This window comes from Girardinichthys multiradiatus, chromosome 6, assembly GCF_021462225.1.
Source record: "Girardinichthys multiradiatus isolate DD_20200921_A chromosome 6, DD_fGirMul_XY1, whole genome shotgun sequence".
Taxonomy (NCBI): Eukaryota; Metazoa; Chordata; class Actinopteri; order Cyprinodontiformes; family Goodeidae; genus Girardinichthys; species Girardinichthys multiradiatus.
In genome coordinates, this window is record NC_061799.1 from 15,726,849 (window position 1) to 15,739,951 (window position 13,103).

Sequence of the window (13,103 nt, forward strand, 5' to 3'; positions counted from 1 at the left end):
TCACCAAATAAACTACAAAAGAAATCGTACACAAACTAAGCTCTTCCTCCTGCTGTCTCCATGTTTTACCCACAGCTTTCCTTAAGAAAACTTTACCCATAATAACATCTGATTTAACACAAATAATAAACACGTCCCTTTTGTCAGGTGTTTTCCCCCAGGCCCTGAAAACAGCAATTATCAAACCTCTATTGAAAAAGAGCAACTTGGACAAGCTGCAACTACAAAACTACAGGCCTATATCAAACCTCCCCTTCATCAGTAAGATTATTGAAAAAGCTGTGTTTCAACAGTTAAATAACTTCCTAACAACGACCAGCCGCTTCAATGTCTTCCAGTCAGGCTTCCATGCTCACCACAGTACAGAGACTGCTCTTATCAAGGTGGTCAATGACATCCATATAAATGCAGACTGTGGAAGAACCACAGTGCTGGTATTATTGGACCTTAGTGCAGCATTCGACACTGTTGATCACTCCATTTTATTAGAGCGCCTGGAAAACTGGGTCGGCCATTTTGTTACAGCACTCAACTGGTTTAAATCCTATTTGAAGGACAGGGACTTTTTTGTGTCAGTAGGTAACTTTACATCAGAGACCACAAAAATCACATGTGGTGTTCCCCAGAGAGTCCATCTTAGGGTTTTAATAAACAACAACGTAAGTTATCACAACTATGCAGACGACATACAGCTATACGTTACGATGTCACCATGTGACTATGGACCCATTCAGGTGCTGGGTAAATGCTAAGAAGAAATCAATGCATGGATGGGCCAAAATTTTCTTCAGCTGAATCAAAACAAAACTGAAGGAATAATCTTTGGACCAAAGTGAGAGCGTTTAAAAGTTAGCACATAGCTTCAGTTAATACAGCTAGAAACCACCAGTCAGTCTCGAAATCCAGGGTAACAATGGACTCAGACCTGAACCTTTAGGCACATAAAGAAAGAAACAAGGTCGGCCTTCTGTCACCTAAAGAACATCTCCAGGATTAAAGGATTAATGTCTCAGCAGGACCTTGAAAGCTAATTCATACGTTCATCTTTAGTAGAATTGATTACTGCAACGGTGTCTTCACAGGTCTGCCTAAAAAGTCGATCAGACAGCTGCAGTTGATCCACTAGAACTAAGAAAATGGAGCACATCACCTCGGTTCTAAAGTCCCTACACTGGCTCCCTGTAGCTCAGAGAATAGAGTTTAAAATACTTCTATTGGTCTATAAATCACTGAATGTCTTAGCACCAAAATACATTACAGACTTGTTGTCAGTGTATCAACCACCCAGACCTCTCAGGTCTTCTGGCTCAAATCTACTCTCCATACCCAGAACCAGAACCAAACATGGAGAAGCAGCTTTTAGTTCTTATGCTCCACTAATCTGGAATAAACTCCCAGAAAACTGTAAAAGCGTCGAAACCCTAAGTTGCTTTAAATCAAGATTAAAAATTTATTTGTTTAGAGTGGCCTTTGAATGTGTTATCTAAATATTATCAGTTAAGTTTTCAGTCCAATTTTCCTTTCGTTTTCTTATCCATCGTTCTATTCTCTTAATTTTTTAATAACCTCTGTTGTTTGATTTTCTGTATCATTGTAATCTTTTTCCTTATGTACAGCGCCTTGAGTGCCTTGTTGCTGAGAAGCGCTATATAAATAAACTTGTAACTTATAACCTTATAACTATAAAAGACAAAGATTTTCTGTTTCAAAAATGAGTTTAATATTTTCCAACTGCAGTGAAATCGCCCCAAACATATTGATTTTGCTTCTCTTTCCCTCTCTATCTGTCAAAAACAACGTCAATGGATCCATTTGTGTGCCGTGCATTTACGTAAATACCCTAAATCAAAATGTGTTCACGTGTGGGAGGAAAAATGTTTGCTAGAGTTTTAAGTCTCTAGGTAAATGGCTTTCTGGCAACATTGCAGATTGTTCAAGCACTCCAGTGAATTATTTTTAAAACCAACTTCAGGCAACAAATTAAGCTAATGTCTGGGTAAACTTTGGCTATACTAAGAGAATGACAAGACAAAATCAAATTGAAAATGCTATACAAGTTGAGATCATTCACTTGCTCTGCCTGTATGTTTTCTCTGTCCGTGTTGTTCAATTTAGCTGGCTTTACATATAATGGCATTTGTTATATTCTGTCAGACAGCTTGTATGCTTGTGAGGTGGTAAAAGAATATGCATAAAAATGTGGGACATTAATCAGAATAAAGCTTTGACACGCTTAACAATAAAGAGAAAGGTAGTGTGAGACATGGATCCCTCATGCCCCAAACGGCAGCAGCTACAAGGACCTGAATGGTTCCAATCAAACAACATTCAGCCAGCATCTTATCATAGAGGTTTAAATTCAATTAGTACCCTTTATCAACACAGACACACCATGCTAACCGAAACTGTTTTTGTTTCCCACTAAGAGATACATACAATTGAAATGAACACCCTGCTTTACAATTCAATGCAGACACACCTTAAATCACAAAGGATGTTTTTTTGTGAAGCAGCAAAGGAAATCAAGCCACAAGCAAAATAAGGGAATAAAAAAAAAAGGAAATGAATAAAAGGCTGCAGCTGTGCCACTGCTCTCTTTTGCGTGGCTGGGATGCTACTTGCACCATGAATGCAGAGATGTGTTGGACTCCCCTGTGTTCATTTCATTAAAAGTTTTCTGTCCCAGAGCAGAAGGCAACCCATGGAAATGTCAGACACAAATTGAGGTTCATTAATATGCTGCACAAGCCTTGAGAGATCCCTCTACCCCATGATGATTTAACTGTTGTCTAAATTAGGCTTTTAAAATGGAAAATACTAAATAATACTGCAATATCCTGGATCTTCATCATTCAGGTCTATTCCCCCCTTTCAATTGTCTATTAATGAAGAACTGGAAATGTTTTGTTAAGCATTATCTATACTGCAAATAAAGTAATTAGTGGTTCCTAAAGCCTATATTACATCTGCTACGAAAAGGAAACTAATTTCACTCACATGAACATAACAGGCTTTGTTTATGGGTTTGAACAGTTAATAACATTTTACAAAGCCTGCTCAGGCTATCATTTGGAAGAAATTATTTTACCTTTTTTCTAATTCAAATTAGCCAAAAAGCAAAGCTAACGGGAAAAAAAAACACCAAAAACTGTTCAGCCACTGTGGTAATCTATATTACGGTAAGAAACACCCAGTTCTTGTGGTGTTCTTGATCTAAGGTGAAAATCTGTCAGTCTACAAAATTGCAAACTCGGAACGTCTTACAGCTTACTTGCAAACAAATTTTAAAAGCAGTGATGACAATATGGAATTCTTATAAGATCTGCAAAAAACAACTTAAAGAGATATTTACCAAGTTAAGTCAAAATTTGTCATTTAAAGATGATGATGTAAAATCAAATGGACAAAATATTTAGGAACAAACTATATAATAATTGGGAGAAAGCAACAATTTAGATATATTTTCACTCAGATAGTTTTTACTTGTAGTGCAATTCAACACATGACAACACATTTTAATCTATGCAGCAAACTATTACAAGGAAGAAAGAATAGATTAGAGAAATTACAAGCAAATTCTGAGGGCAAATGTCTTACTAACTCTGCAAAGGCTGAAAATGGAAAAATAAAGGTTTCTGCAGCAGCCTTATTGTCAGAAACACAAGAAACACACTCTTCAAAGTTTTAAGCTAAAGGTGTCGTTACAGTGCTTACATAAACCATCCTTGCAAAAAAAAAAAACCTCTGGGGAAAATCTGACATTTTTGAGCTCAACCACTGTTGACTGGCAGGTCAAAAGGTCAAACGTTTTTCACATCAGTGAAGCACCAGAAGTGCTAATAATATTAGCCAATCACAAGACTCGTTAGTGTCGAAGTTGTTAAAGAAGGAATCAGCCTCAAAGGTGTTTCAGTTTTTATAAAAGTGTTTACATAAGAAGTCACAGGAAGTCAATTCAAATTTATTTATATTATACATCTAAAAATAACCACAGTTGACCAAAGTGCTTTACTTGGTAAAAAGTCAACACCTCATACTAAACTACCAAAATAATCAATACAACTAGCAAAACAAACACACAGATGTCCTGCTTAACCAGAATTGAAAGCCAATGAAAATAAATGTGATTTTAGCAGATATTTAAATAGATCATCTGTTTGAAAAGCTTTGATTTTAAAGACAGTCTATTCCAGATTTTATTCTGGATCTGGTGGTGTTTAGTAGCAACTGACCAGCAGATACACGTACGAGCCCTGGCTAAATTGTAAGAGTGCAGCAGATCAGATCAGTAGTGTGCTGCTAAGCCAAAAAGACTTAAATGTTAGCAGCAACATTTTATCTTGAATTCTCTAATTTATAGGAAGCCAGTGCAAGGTGCACTATATTCCGGCTGGGCAGTTATTTGTGTTGCACAACCTTCTCACTTCTGCTAATGATAGCCTGATACGTGGATTCCAAGTGTGATTATCAGCTATGAAGGAAGATTACAAGGGGCAAAAAAAGCTCAGAGAAAACAACGGAAAGCATCAAAAGTGTGGGATCACTTTGAACTGAACAGAAAAAAAGCACCGTGTAGTGTGTGTACTGCAAAGCTGAATTAGCATTGCACAATAGTACATCCTCAATGCTGCAACACCTGAGCAGGAAACATCCATTGCAGCGGCGTATTCCTTCCCCAAGACCTGGGTGACTTGCAATACCTGATGGAAACATGAATTCTGCTCTCTACCAGAATATCCTGCAGGAGAATGTCCAGCCATCAGTACAGGACCTTAAGCTCAATTACACTTTGGTTATGCAGAAAGTCAATGACGTAATGCAGAGAAGCAAGGCCATCTCTGACACCACAAGAACAAAACGGCCCAGACAAAATCTAAAGGTAATAGAGGTAAATCCAATTCAGACACTGTAGTATGACCAAGGTGTTCATACTCAAAAACCCTCCAACATGGCTGAATAAAAACATTTCTGCAAAGGAAAGTGGGCCAAAAATCCTTAGTGGTGGCGTTTATGTCAGTTGTCGCTGGGAAGTGTGGCACAACTAGTTAGGTTTCTGGGGCAATTGCTTTTTCACAACGGGCAAGGTCAGCTTGGATAGCTTTTCACTCAGTGAATAAAATCATCTTTTGAAAACTGCTTTTTGTATTTGCTCAGTTTATCTTTATCCAATAATTCAAGGGGAAACCAGTCCACACACTATTTTAGGGGATGCTCAACTGGGGTTCAACTGACAGTTCTGTGGCGGAGACCAGAAGACAATCCAGCACACTGCTATAACACGGGTCATTAAAATGTATGACATTCATAGCACAGTCCTTAGTTTATGAGGCAAAATCAAAACTATTACAGTAAGTTTTGTCCACACTCAAAAAAAACTTAAAAACATGTTTTGAATTGAATTATCAAATCAAGAAATATCAAAACACAGAGGAAGCAATATTATGCTAGCATTGCACCTCAGCAAACATCACCATTTTCCATTTACTCACCAAACATAATTTCTGTTAAGTTATGTTGAGCACAATCAGGTAACTAATCCCTAAAAGGTAAAGAAACTGTCGTTTGTTTTTGATAGAAAATGAGACAAGTATTTCCTAAAAGATAATATAATGTTTAATGGGTGTAAGTTAGATTAGAAGAAGTCAAATAAAAAAAGAATAATTCAAATCTAACAGGGGTATGAATATTTTTTCAGCATAACTGTAGATCCATGCTGAAATCTTACAAAAGCATCCAGAAACAACAAATTCCTAATTGTAAATGACATAAACCCAAGCTGAGCCCTAAGTGCTCCTGCTCAGTGACGAAGCTGTAAAGTGTGACGTCGGCAAACATTCAGGACCATGGACAGCGCGTACTTGAAACTTTCTCACTGCATACAAAGCCAAACTCATGTTAGTTCAAAATACAAGTCATAAACCACACGGAATTAGCCTATAATACATCAAACTTCAAACACCATAAAGTTCAAAAGTAAGGTCAGAAAAGTTTGCTTAGCCTCCATGTATGCAAGCTTATGGATATTTCCCCTCACCTGCTTTCCTGTAGCACCATGTGATCAAGTTAACAAAAAACAAAGAAAGAAAAAGACAGGACATTAAAGTGTTGTTTTTACTTTGTAATTAACTATTATAAATTCAATTAAAATCTGGATATACTGCTAGCACAGCAGTGCTACTTGGCCTGTTATTGCAATTAGGATCGCAAAGTGTTGCTCTAATTATTAACAGCTGCAACGCTAATCATCAACCACTGAGGAGGTGGTTGGTCCTAAAACAAGATAGTTTCTGTTCGTGTTGACAGCTCTATAAACAATAGCGCAAATTTTAAAAAAGGAAACTCCGTTATGTAGCCAGGCCTGAGCTAACGAACAGATGTTCTGTGTAGTAACAAAGACTGAGTGGGATTTAATCTACTCAATTAACGGCTAATGAACCATGCTGTAACCCAGGAAGAACGACGAAAAGAGGGACAAAGAAAGTTCGCTCACCCAGGACGAAGAATGGGAGCTCGGTGTTTTCCAGGTCGTCCACCACCACCATGTCCCCTGGAAAATCGTTCCTGACGGAGAATAGCAGCTTGGGCTCGGAGGCCGACGGGCTGTGCATGATGCTCAGGTCGTTCTCCCTCAGAAACGGCAGCGCTGACACGGTGACGCTCTTCATCTTGCACTCGGTGTCCTGGCTCTGGTCATCGTCGCCGTTCAGACCCCGGACCGTGGTGGTTTGTGCGGTTAGGAGCCACAGCAGCCACAGCAGCCGCAGCAGCAGCGGTGTCGGCTCCATGTTTAGACTCGCCATCTCCGTCGCTCCTTTTTTTCCTCTCTCACCCTCCTCGCTGTTTCTCTTGCAGGCTGCTTGAGTCTCCCGGCGTAGCGCTTGAGAGGGATCTGCTGAGTGTGGTACACCGGCGGGCTCTCTCAGTGTGGGAAACAAACGCCTCCTGTTTCTTGTTTCTGATCAGTCACATGGGTTTTGTTGATACATTGCTGGGCATTGACTGTGTGGCGGTTTTACTGTGTTTTAATGCTGTTGACCCCCTTATTGTAATTGATCGATAAACTGTCTAAATAACTCTGTGGCTGAGCATGGATTACTAACAGCGAGTGCATCCAAAGTGCCCTTCAGGCACCATCAACAAAAGCATCACCATTTTTAATCTAATTGTACATTTGCCCTCTCATGCAAATATGCATATCATATCCAAGGGACATCACTGGCATCTTTAGCAGTTTGCCTGACCCATTTTATTGGGCTGCTACTAGACTGGTGTATGCTTAATTTCCTAATTGATAGTGCTGATGCACAAACTGACTGCTAAAACTCCTTGTACTCTGCTGCAATATCCCTAATTTTCCCTGGAAAGGCTATGCTGTTGTTGTGACATGAGAACACTACACATTGTGCTCAGAAATACAGTTTGATTGTTTCATCTGAAGCTCAACAGTCATCTGTCATTCTCCCTCTCACTTCTATAAGAAAATAAAATTCAGTGTAGATAAACTATTGAATAAATTGGCTTTATCAAAGAAAGTAAGACCAGAGGGAACATGTCAGTCAAGTCCATACATTTTTTAAAAATGCAAACATATGTACAGCAACAATATAACAAAAATAATTATTTAACATGGGTCATTGAGGTATGGCTTTTTAATTTCTCTGGGAACATAAACAAGATAAAGTGTAATTAAAGCACCTGAGACCTTACCACTTTCTAAAACAAAAACAAAACAAAAAAAGAAGAAATTACATGCAATGTGAAAGATTTGTTTGGAATTACAATTTAACTCCAGTAGCATGAACCCCACTAGACCTGTGTAGACTGCAGCATCCCACACCAAGATGTTAGCCATGGATCATAGTTGTGAGAAGGAACCTACTTGGATAATGCTTATTTCTTTAGCACACCCCATACATGTTTGATTAATTACATTGAGATCTGATGAACTGTTTTTGATTTATTCATTTGGCACATTATCCCACTGAGGGATGCAATGGTCATCAGGGAAAACTATTTCCATGAAAAGATGTACATGGCCTATAACATTTAGATCAGTGTGTTAAAGCAACAGCTACAGTTATCCTTGGAACCAAGGTTTTCAGCCAGAACATTGCCCAAGGAGTCTCACTGCCTTCACTGCTTACTTTGTTACCATAGTGCATCTTGGTATTATGTGTTCCCCTGGTAAGCAATGGTAAAACTTTACTATTTGACTGCTGTCAAACTTGCTCAAATCCATATGTTTGCCTATTTATCCTGCTTCTAGCATATTATCTTAGAGGACAAATGTTCACTTGCTACCTAATATGAAACAATGAAGAGATAATCGGTCTTCTTCATTTTATCGTTCACTTTGATGTCAGTGGTCAAAATGTTTTGTTAGATCAGTGTCTTTAAAAGAACTGAGGGGTTTCTGAGGGAAACAGCATGTGTTTGTGTCTTGGTCAGTCATTTGCGGGGAAAATGTTATATTTTATTTATGTTACTGAAGTCGAACACACTGGGCTTAAAAATGAACACCTGCTTTCTTGGATTTATGGGGGATGCTATCATGGGAGTCATCTTCTATACTGCAGAAGCAGATTTTTCCAATGTAAATACAAAAACATTGATTATTAGGGCTTTCAGAAATGTCTGTTAAGATTTCACCAGCAGTTATATTTGCTTTTCCATTTGTGGGTTTTTACCACATGTTGTACAGTATTGTAAAAATAATTCTCAGCAGTGAAACTAGAAACAGTCATGATCCTTGGGTGTTTGGTTTTGGTTTTCATTTGTGTTTGTGTTTTGGATTGATTTTCAGTTCTTTGTTATTGGTTAGGTCCTGCCATTTTAGTTCTTTACTATGTTAGAAAGGTCTTGCCATACTCAGTTCAAATTTATGTGTTTGTTATTGTTATTAGGGTCTTGCCATGTAGGTTAATTCCTTTGTGTTTGGTTTCTTATTTCTTGTGATCTACCCTTTGTTCATTTTAATTTGTTCTCTTAGGCTTCTTCCCTTTTAATTTCTAGATTATTTTTGTCTGCTTCAGCTCTTTGTGTATTATCTGTGTTATTATTCACCTCCACTTCAGTTCCCCTGTATTGCGCTTCTTGACAGCTGTTCCACATTGCCCAGATTAAACTCACCTGAATCCAATGCCATTCTCCACACATGCTCCATGTCCTGCTCTTCTTGTGCTCATTCTGTAAGCTCTTCAGTTATCTTACCAGTATTTCTGTTACCATGCTGAACCTTAGTTCTTGACTGCAGTTTAGCTCTACTCTTAACTCACAATACATTACAGAAATGGGCACATACAAACTCCAAATTCTACTTAAACCAACATTTGCAGGGAGCTTTTCTGATTCTAAATCCCTTGACCACTTTGTCGACCACTCAATTGCAATTTGGATTTGGACACAAAGCCGTAAGAAAAGAAGATTGTGTTTTCTGTGTCACCACTGTCCATCCTTTTAATATTTAAGCAGCTCTGTGGTCTCCTATTAACTGACATTTCTCTCTGTCCTCATAAAATCTATTTAAAAGTCCAAAAATAGCAGAGCATGTAGGATCAAAGCTAAAAGTACAATAAAAGGAAAGTGGACAAGTCTTAGCTGCTTAAAGTAAAATATCCTAAAACCAAACTGATGTGACTAAATGCCAGAAACGGACTAATTGGTGTGTGCATTTATTATTTATTCAGGTCTGATTGTTCCTGAAGTTACCATTTGAGGCAAATTTTGAAATATTTTACAATGTACAATGATTTTGTAAACGTTTGCCTCTGGGTGTGTTTTTGCCCTTTCTTTAGTCACGGTCCTGTCCACTGTTGGAAAAGGTAGGCTCTCTACTTGACAGCCGGTTTGAGGCTGAAGAAAAACTTTTTTTGTGCATTGCTATGAGGCATGTGGAGACATTTTCAGACTGTAAAAGTTCTTCCACTGTATATGTGAGCATCTGCAAATTGCCTGAGAATATTTTGTTCAAAAGTCATAAAAAACAAACCTCTAACCCTTAAAGTTACACTAGGTGACATGCTGCAGTTTATTTTCCTCCCAGGCAGACTATAGTGCAACATAGGCTACAAAAAGTTGCAAAACTAGTTTTCACTTTGTCATTTTAGAGGTAAACTGGCAAATTATTTATCATTTATCGTAAGTGCAATTTTGGAACTTTTGCCTTTACCTTTACAAGTGCAGCCGATCAACAATCAGTGCTAGGTGGTTTTGAGAAAAAATATTTGTGCTTTTGCACCAAGAATAAACTACATCTTTCATTAAAATGCAGATACACTTTTTAATTTTTTAAAGGCTAAGAAAGCCAAATTGTAAAGCAAAAACTAAAAGATTACCGAGCCTTAGTCAAGTTTTCTCATATTTGTTGCAGCTGATGATTTTTTTTTAAATCATGTTTTGTTTCCCAATTTTTAAAAGAATATTTTAGAAAACTCCCAGTTGTCTTTAATCTGTAAAGCTTGAGTTCGTTTGGCTGTGTGTGAAGACATTTTTTCAGGTGAAGGGGGAAAAAAAGCTCTAATCCGATAAAAGCAACTGTGCTGTCCCAGCTCCACAGGGGAGTTCATGCTGCCAAGAGCCTTGGCTGAGATAAGCCTAGGTGGGGTCCAGAGAGAAAAGGCATAGCCATCTTCCAGAAATGGAGGCATCTAATGATTACAACAGAGGGCTTCAGAACAGAGGACAGCAGGTGCCTGGACAAGTACCCAGAATTCCTTGGAATTGTCTATATTGGATAATTTTACAAATTACATTTTAGGTGAGATGCAGGAGGTTGTTCACTTCTAATACAAAAGGAGCCACTCCATGACAAACAAAAATAAAAAAGGTTACGAGCCATGCTTTCCACTTTTTGTCACCTGATATTAGGTGCTACTAAAATGTAGCCTGGAGACAGTACGATTCTCATCCCACTCAAACACAAACTAAATCTTTTGATTTATTACCCCAGGACTGGTATTTTTCCTTTAACAATATAAAGATGAATACAGAATTGTAATCATAGTGACTGAATAGGCAAAAAACTGAATTTAGGAGTTGGAGGGATTGAAGTTTGGAGCTTTACATGATCTGTCAAGCAGGAGTGCTCAATTTGAGATAAACTAATGCAGAGCCCAAAATTATATCACTAATTTTAGATTTTTGTTTTCCACAATTTCCTTTTCTTTCTTATTGCAATTTCAAATTTTACAAGAAAATGGTTTAAAAAAAACATGGCTTGTGTTTCAATATACTTTAAATAATTGCAAGAAAATATCATTATGGCTGCTTACCAGGTGTAAAATCATACTGGATGGAAGAAGCACTCCTGCCACAGCAATAAATTACTAAAACTCTTGTCTTGATGTGGGGGATAAAACACTAATTTTTGTGCATATACAAAAACTGTATAACAAGGTTTGAAGTAATATCCTGCAGTTCAGATCTGCAATGAAAATGTACAAATTTAGCTTTCTCTTGATTTTGCCATAACTCTGATTTCTTAAGAAAAAGTATTCACAGCCCTTGAACTTTTCACATTTTTTCACATTACAACCACAGACTTTAAAATATTTCATTGGGAGTTTACAGAATAAACCCAAAGTAGCACACCATTGTGAAGTGAAAGAAAAATGATTGGGTTTCATGTTTTGATTTTTTAAAACCAACATAGTTCTAAAAGTGCTACAAAAAAGCTGCATATGTACTCATCCCTCTTGAATCAATACTTTGTAGAACCCCTTTTTGCTATAGTTACAGCTAGAGGTCTTCTGGAGACTAAAATGTTTGCCTATTCTTTAAAAATTGCTCAAGCTCAGTCATATATAATGGGCTTTGAATGAGCCTTTCTTATGCAAGAATATGTCAGGTTTTGCTAAAAACCATTCACGATGTAGCTTTGGCTCTATGTTTTATTTTCCTCTGAAAAAGGAACCTTAACCCTAGTCCCCAGTCTTTTGTAGCTCTAATAAGTTAGTTGAAACCTTTTTTTCCATGAACTTTTACAAGCTTCTCTGTTTCTCCTGAATAAAAGAATTACCTCAGCATCATGCAACCACCACTAAACATCACTGTAGTGATGGTGTGTTCATGGTGATGTGGAGTGTATGCAGTTGCATGTAGGCAGAAGTAAGAGTTGTAGTAGTAGTAGTTGTGGCCACCGTATCTGCTTACACATGTTTGCCATATCCCTTACATGGCTTTCTTCATTCATTTCTTCTGACTTTCTTTCAATATTAATTCCTCAGTCCCAGTCTCCAATAAAGGTCAGAATTCTAAGGTGTACAACTTAAGTTATTCTGTCTCCCACCTGAGTTTCAGACCTCTGCAGCTCTTGCAGAGTTATAGTGGGTCTCTCAGACAGTTCTTTGAATATTGTTCTTTTTGCCTGAGCTGTCGTTTAAAATGGATGGCCATGTTTGTTTGCATTTGAGCTATACTCTTTCTATTTTGATGAACTGAAAAAAGTTCTGTGAGATGTATAAAGTTTGGCATATTCTTTTAATACTAAACTCTACATTATTCTTCTTAAAGAAGGTTCCCTGACCTGTCTATGTTCTTTGTTGTTATTGTGTTGTTGTTCTTTGTTCTTCATGAATCTGTTCGTTCACTATTGTTAACTGATATTCTCTAGCAAACCTCTGAGACCTTCACACAAAGCTTCATATTTATTTATCAATTAGGTGGATTCTAAGGGCAATTTCTTCCACAAAATTTTCTAATATCTGAAGGGGGTTGAAGACATATGCGTGTCACATTTTATTAAAACTTTTTTTTTTTTTATTGAAAATCACATATCCTTTTCCTTTTTGAAAACAATATATCCTTTGTGTTGGTGTGTTTAAATTATAACAAAAAGTCAAGGGGTGTGAATATATTTGCAAAGTAATGTAAATTATGTAATACTCTTTAGTCCTTCAGACTGGCAGGAGGTTCTTGAAAGAGGAGTTTGATTTTGGTTTTCCCTCTTTATCCATGGCATCTGTACTAAGGTTGGGGGATATGTAACATTTTTGAAACCGTTATTCATCAGTCCAACAAATGACGATCGGCAATATATTCGCGCAGCTGACTTTGGGACTTGTACACATGCATGGACTGGTTTGCCAATTTAGAACACAAATGTC

The 13,103-nt window shown here is 37.5% G+C and overlaps 1 protein-coding gene across 1 annotated transcript in view; it reads right to left on the reverse strand.

Annotated features, from left to right (window-relative positions):
• Positions 1-7,959, reverse strand: part of astn1 (astrotactin 1) — a 523,796-nt gene extending 515,837 nt beyond the window's left edge. The window contains exon 1 of the mRNA XM_047368543.1: positions 6,491-7,959. Coding sequence (XP_047224499.1) covers positions 6,491-6,800 — 310 coding nt within the window. The 5' untranslated portion in view covers positions 6,801-7,959. The remainder of the gene's footprint in view (positions 1-6,490) is intronic.
• Positions 7,960-13,103: the final 5,144 nt, after the last annotated feature.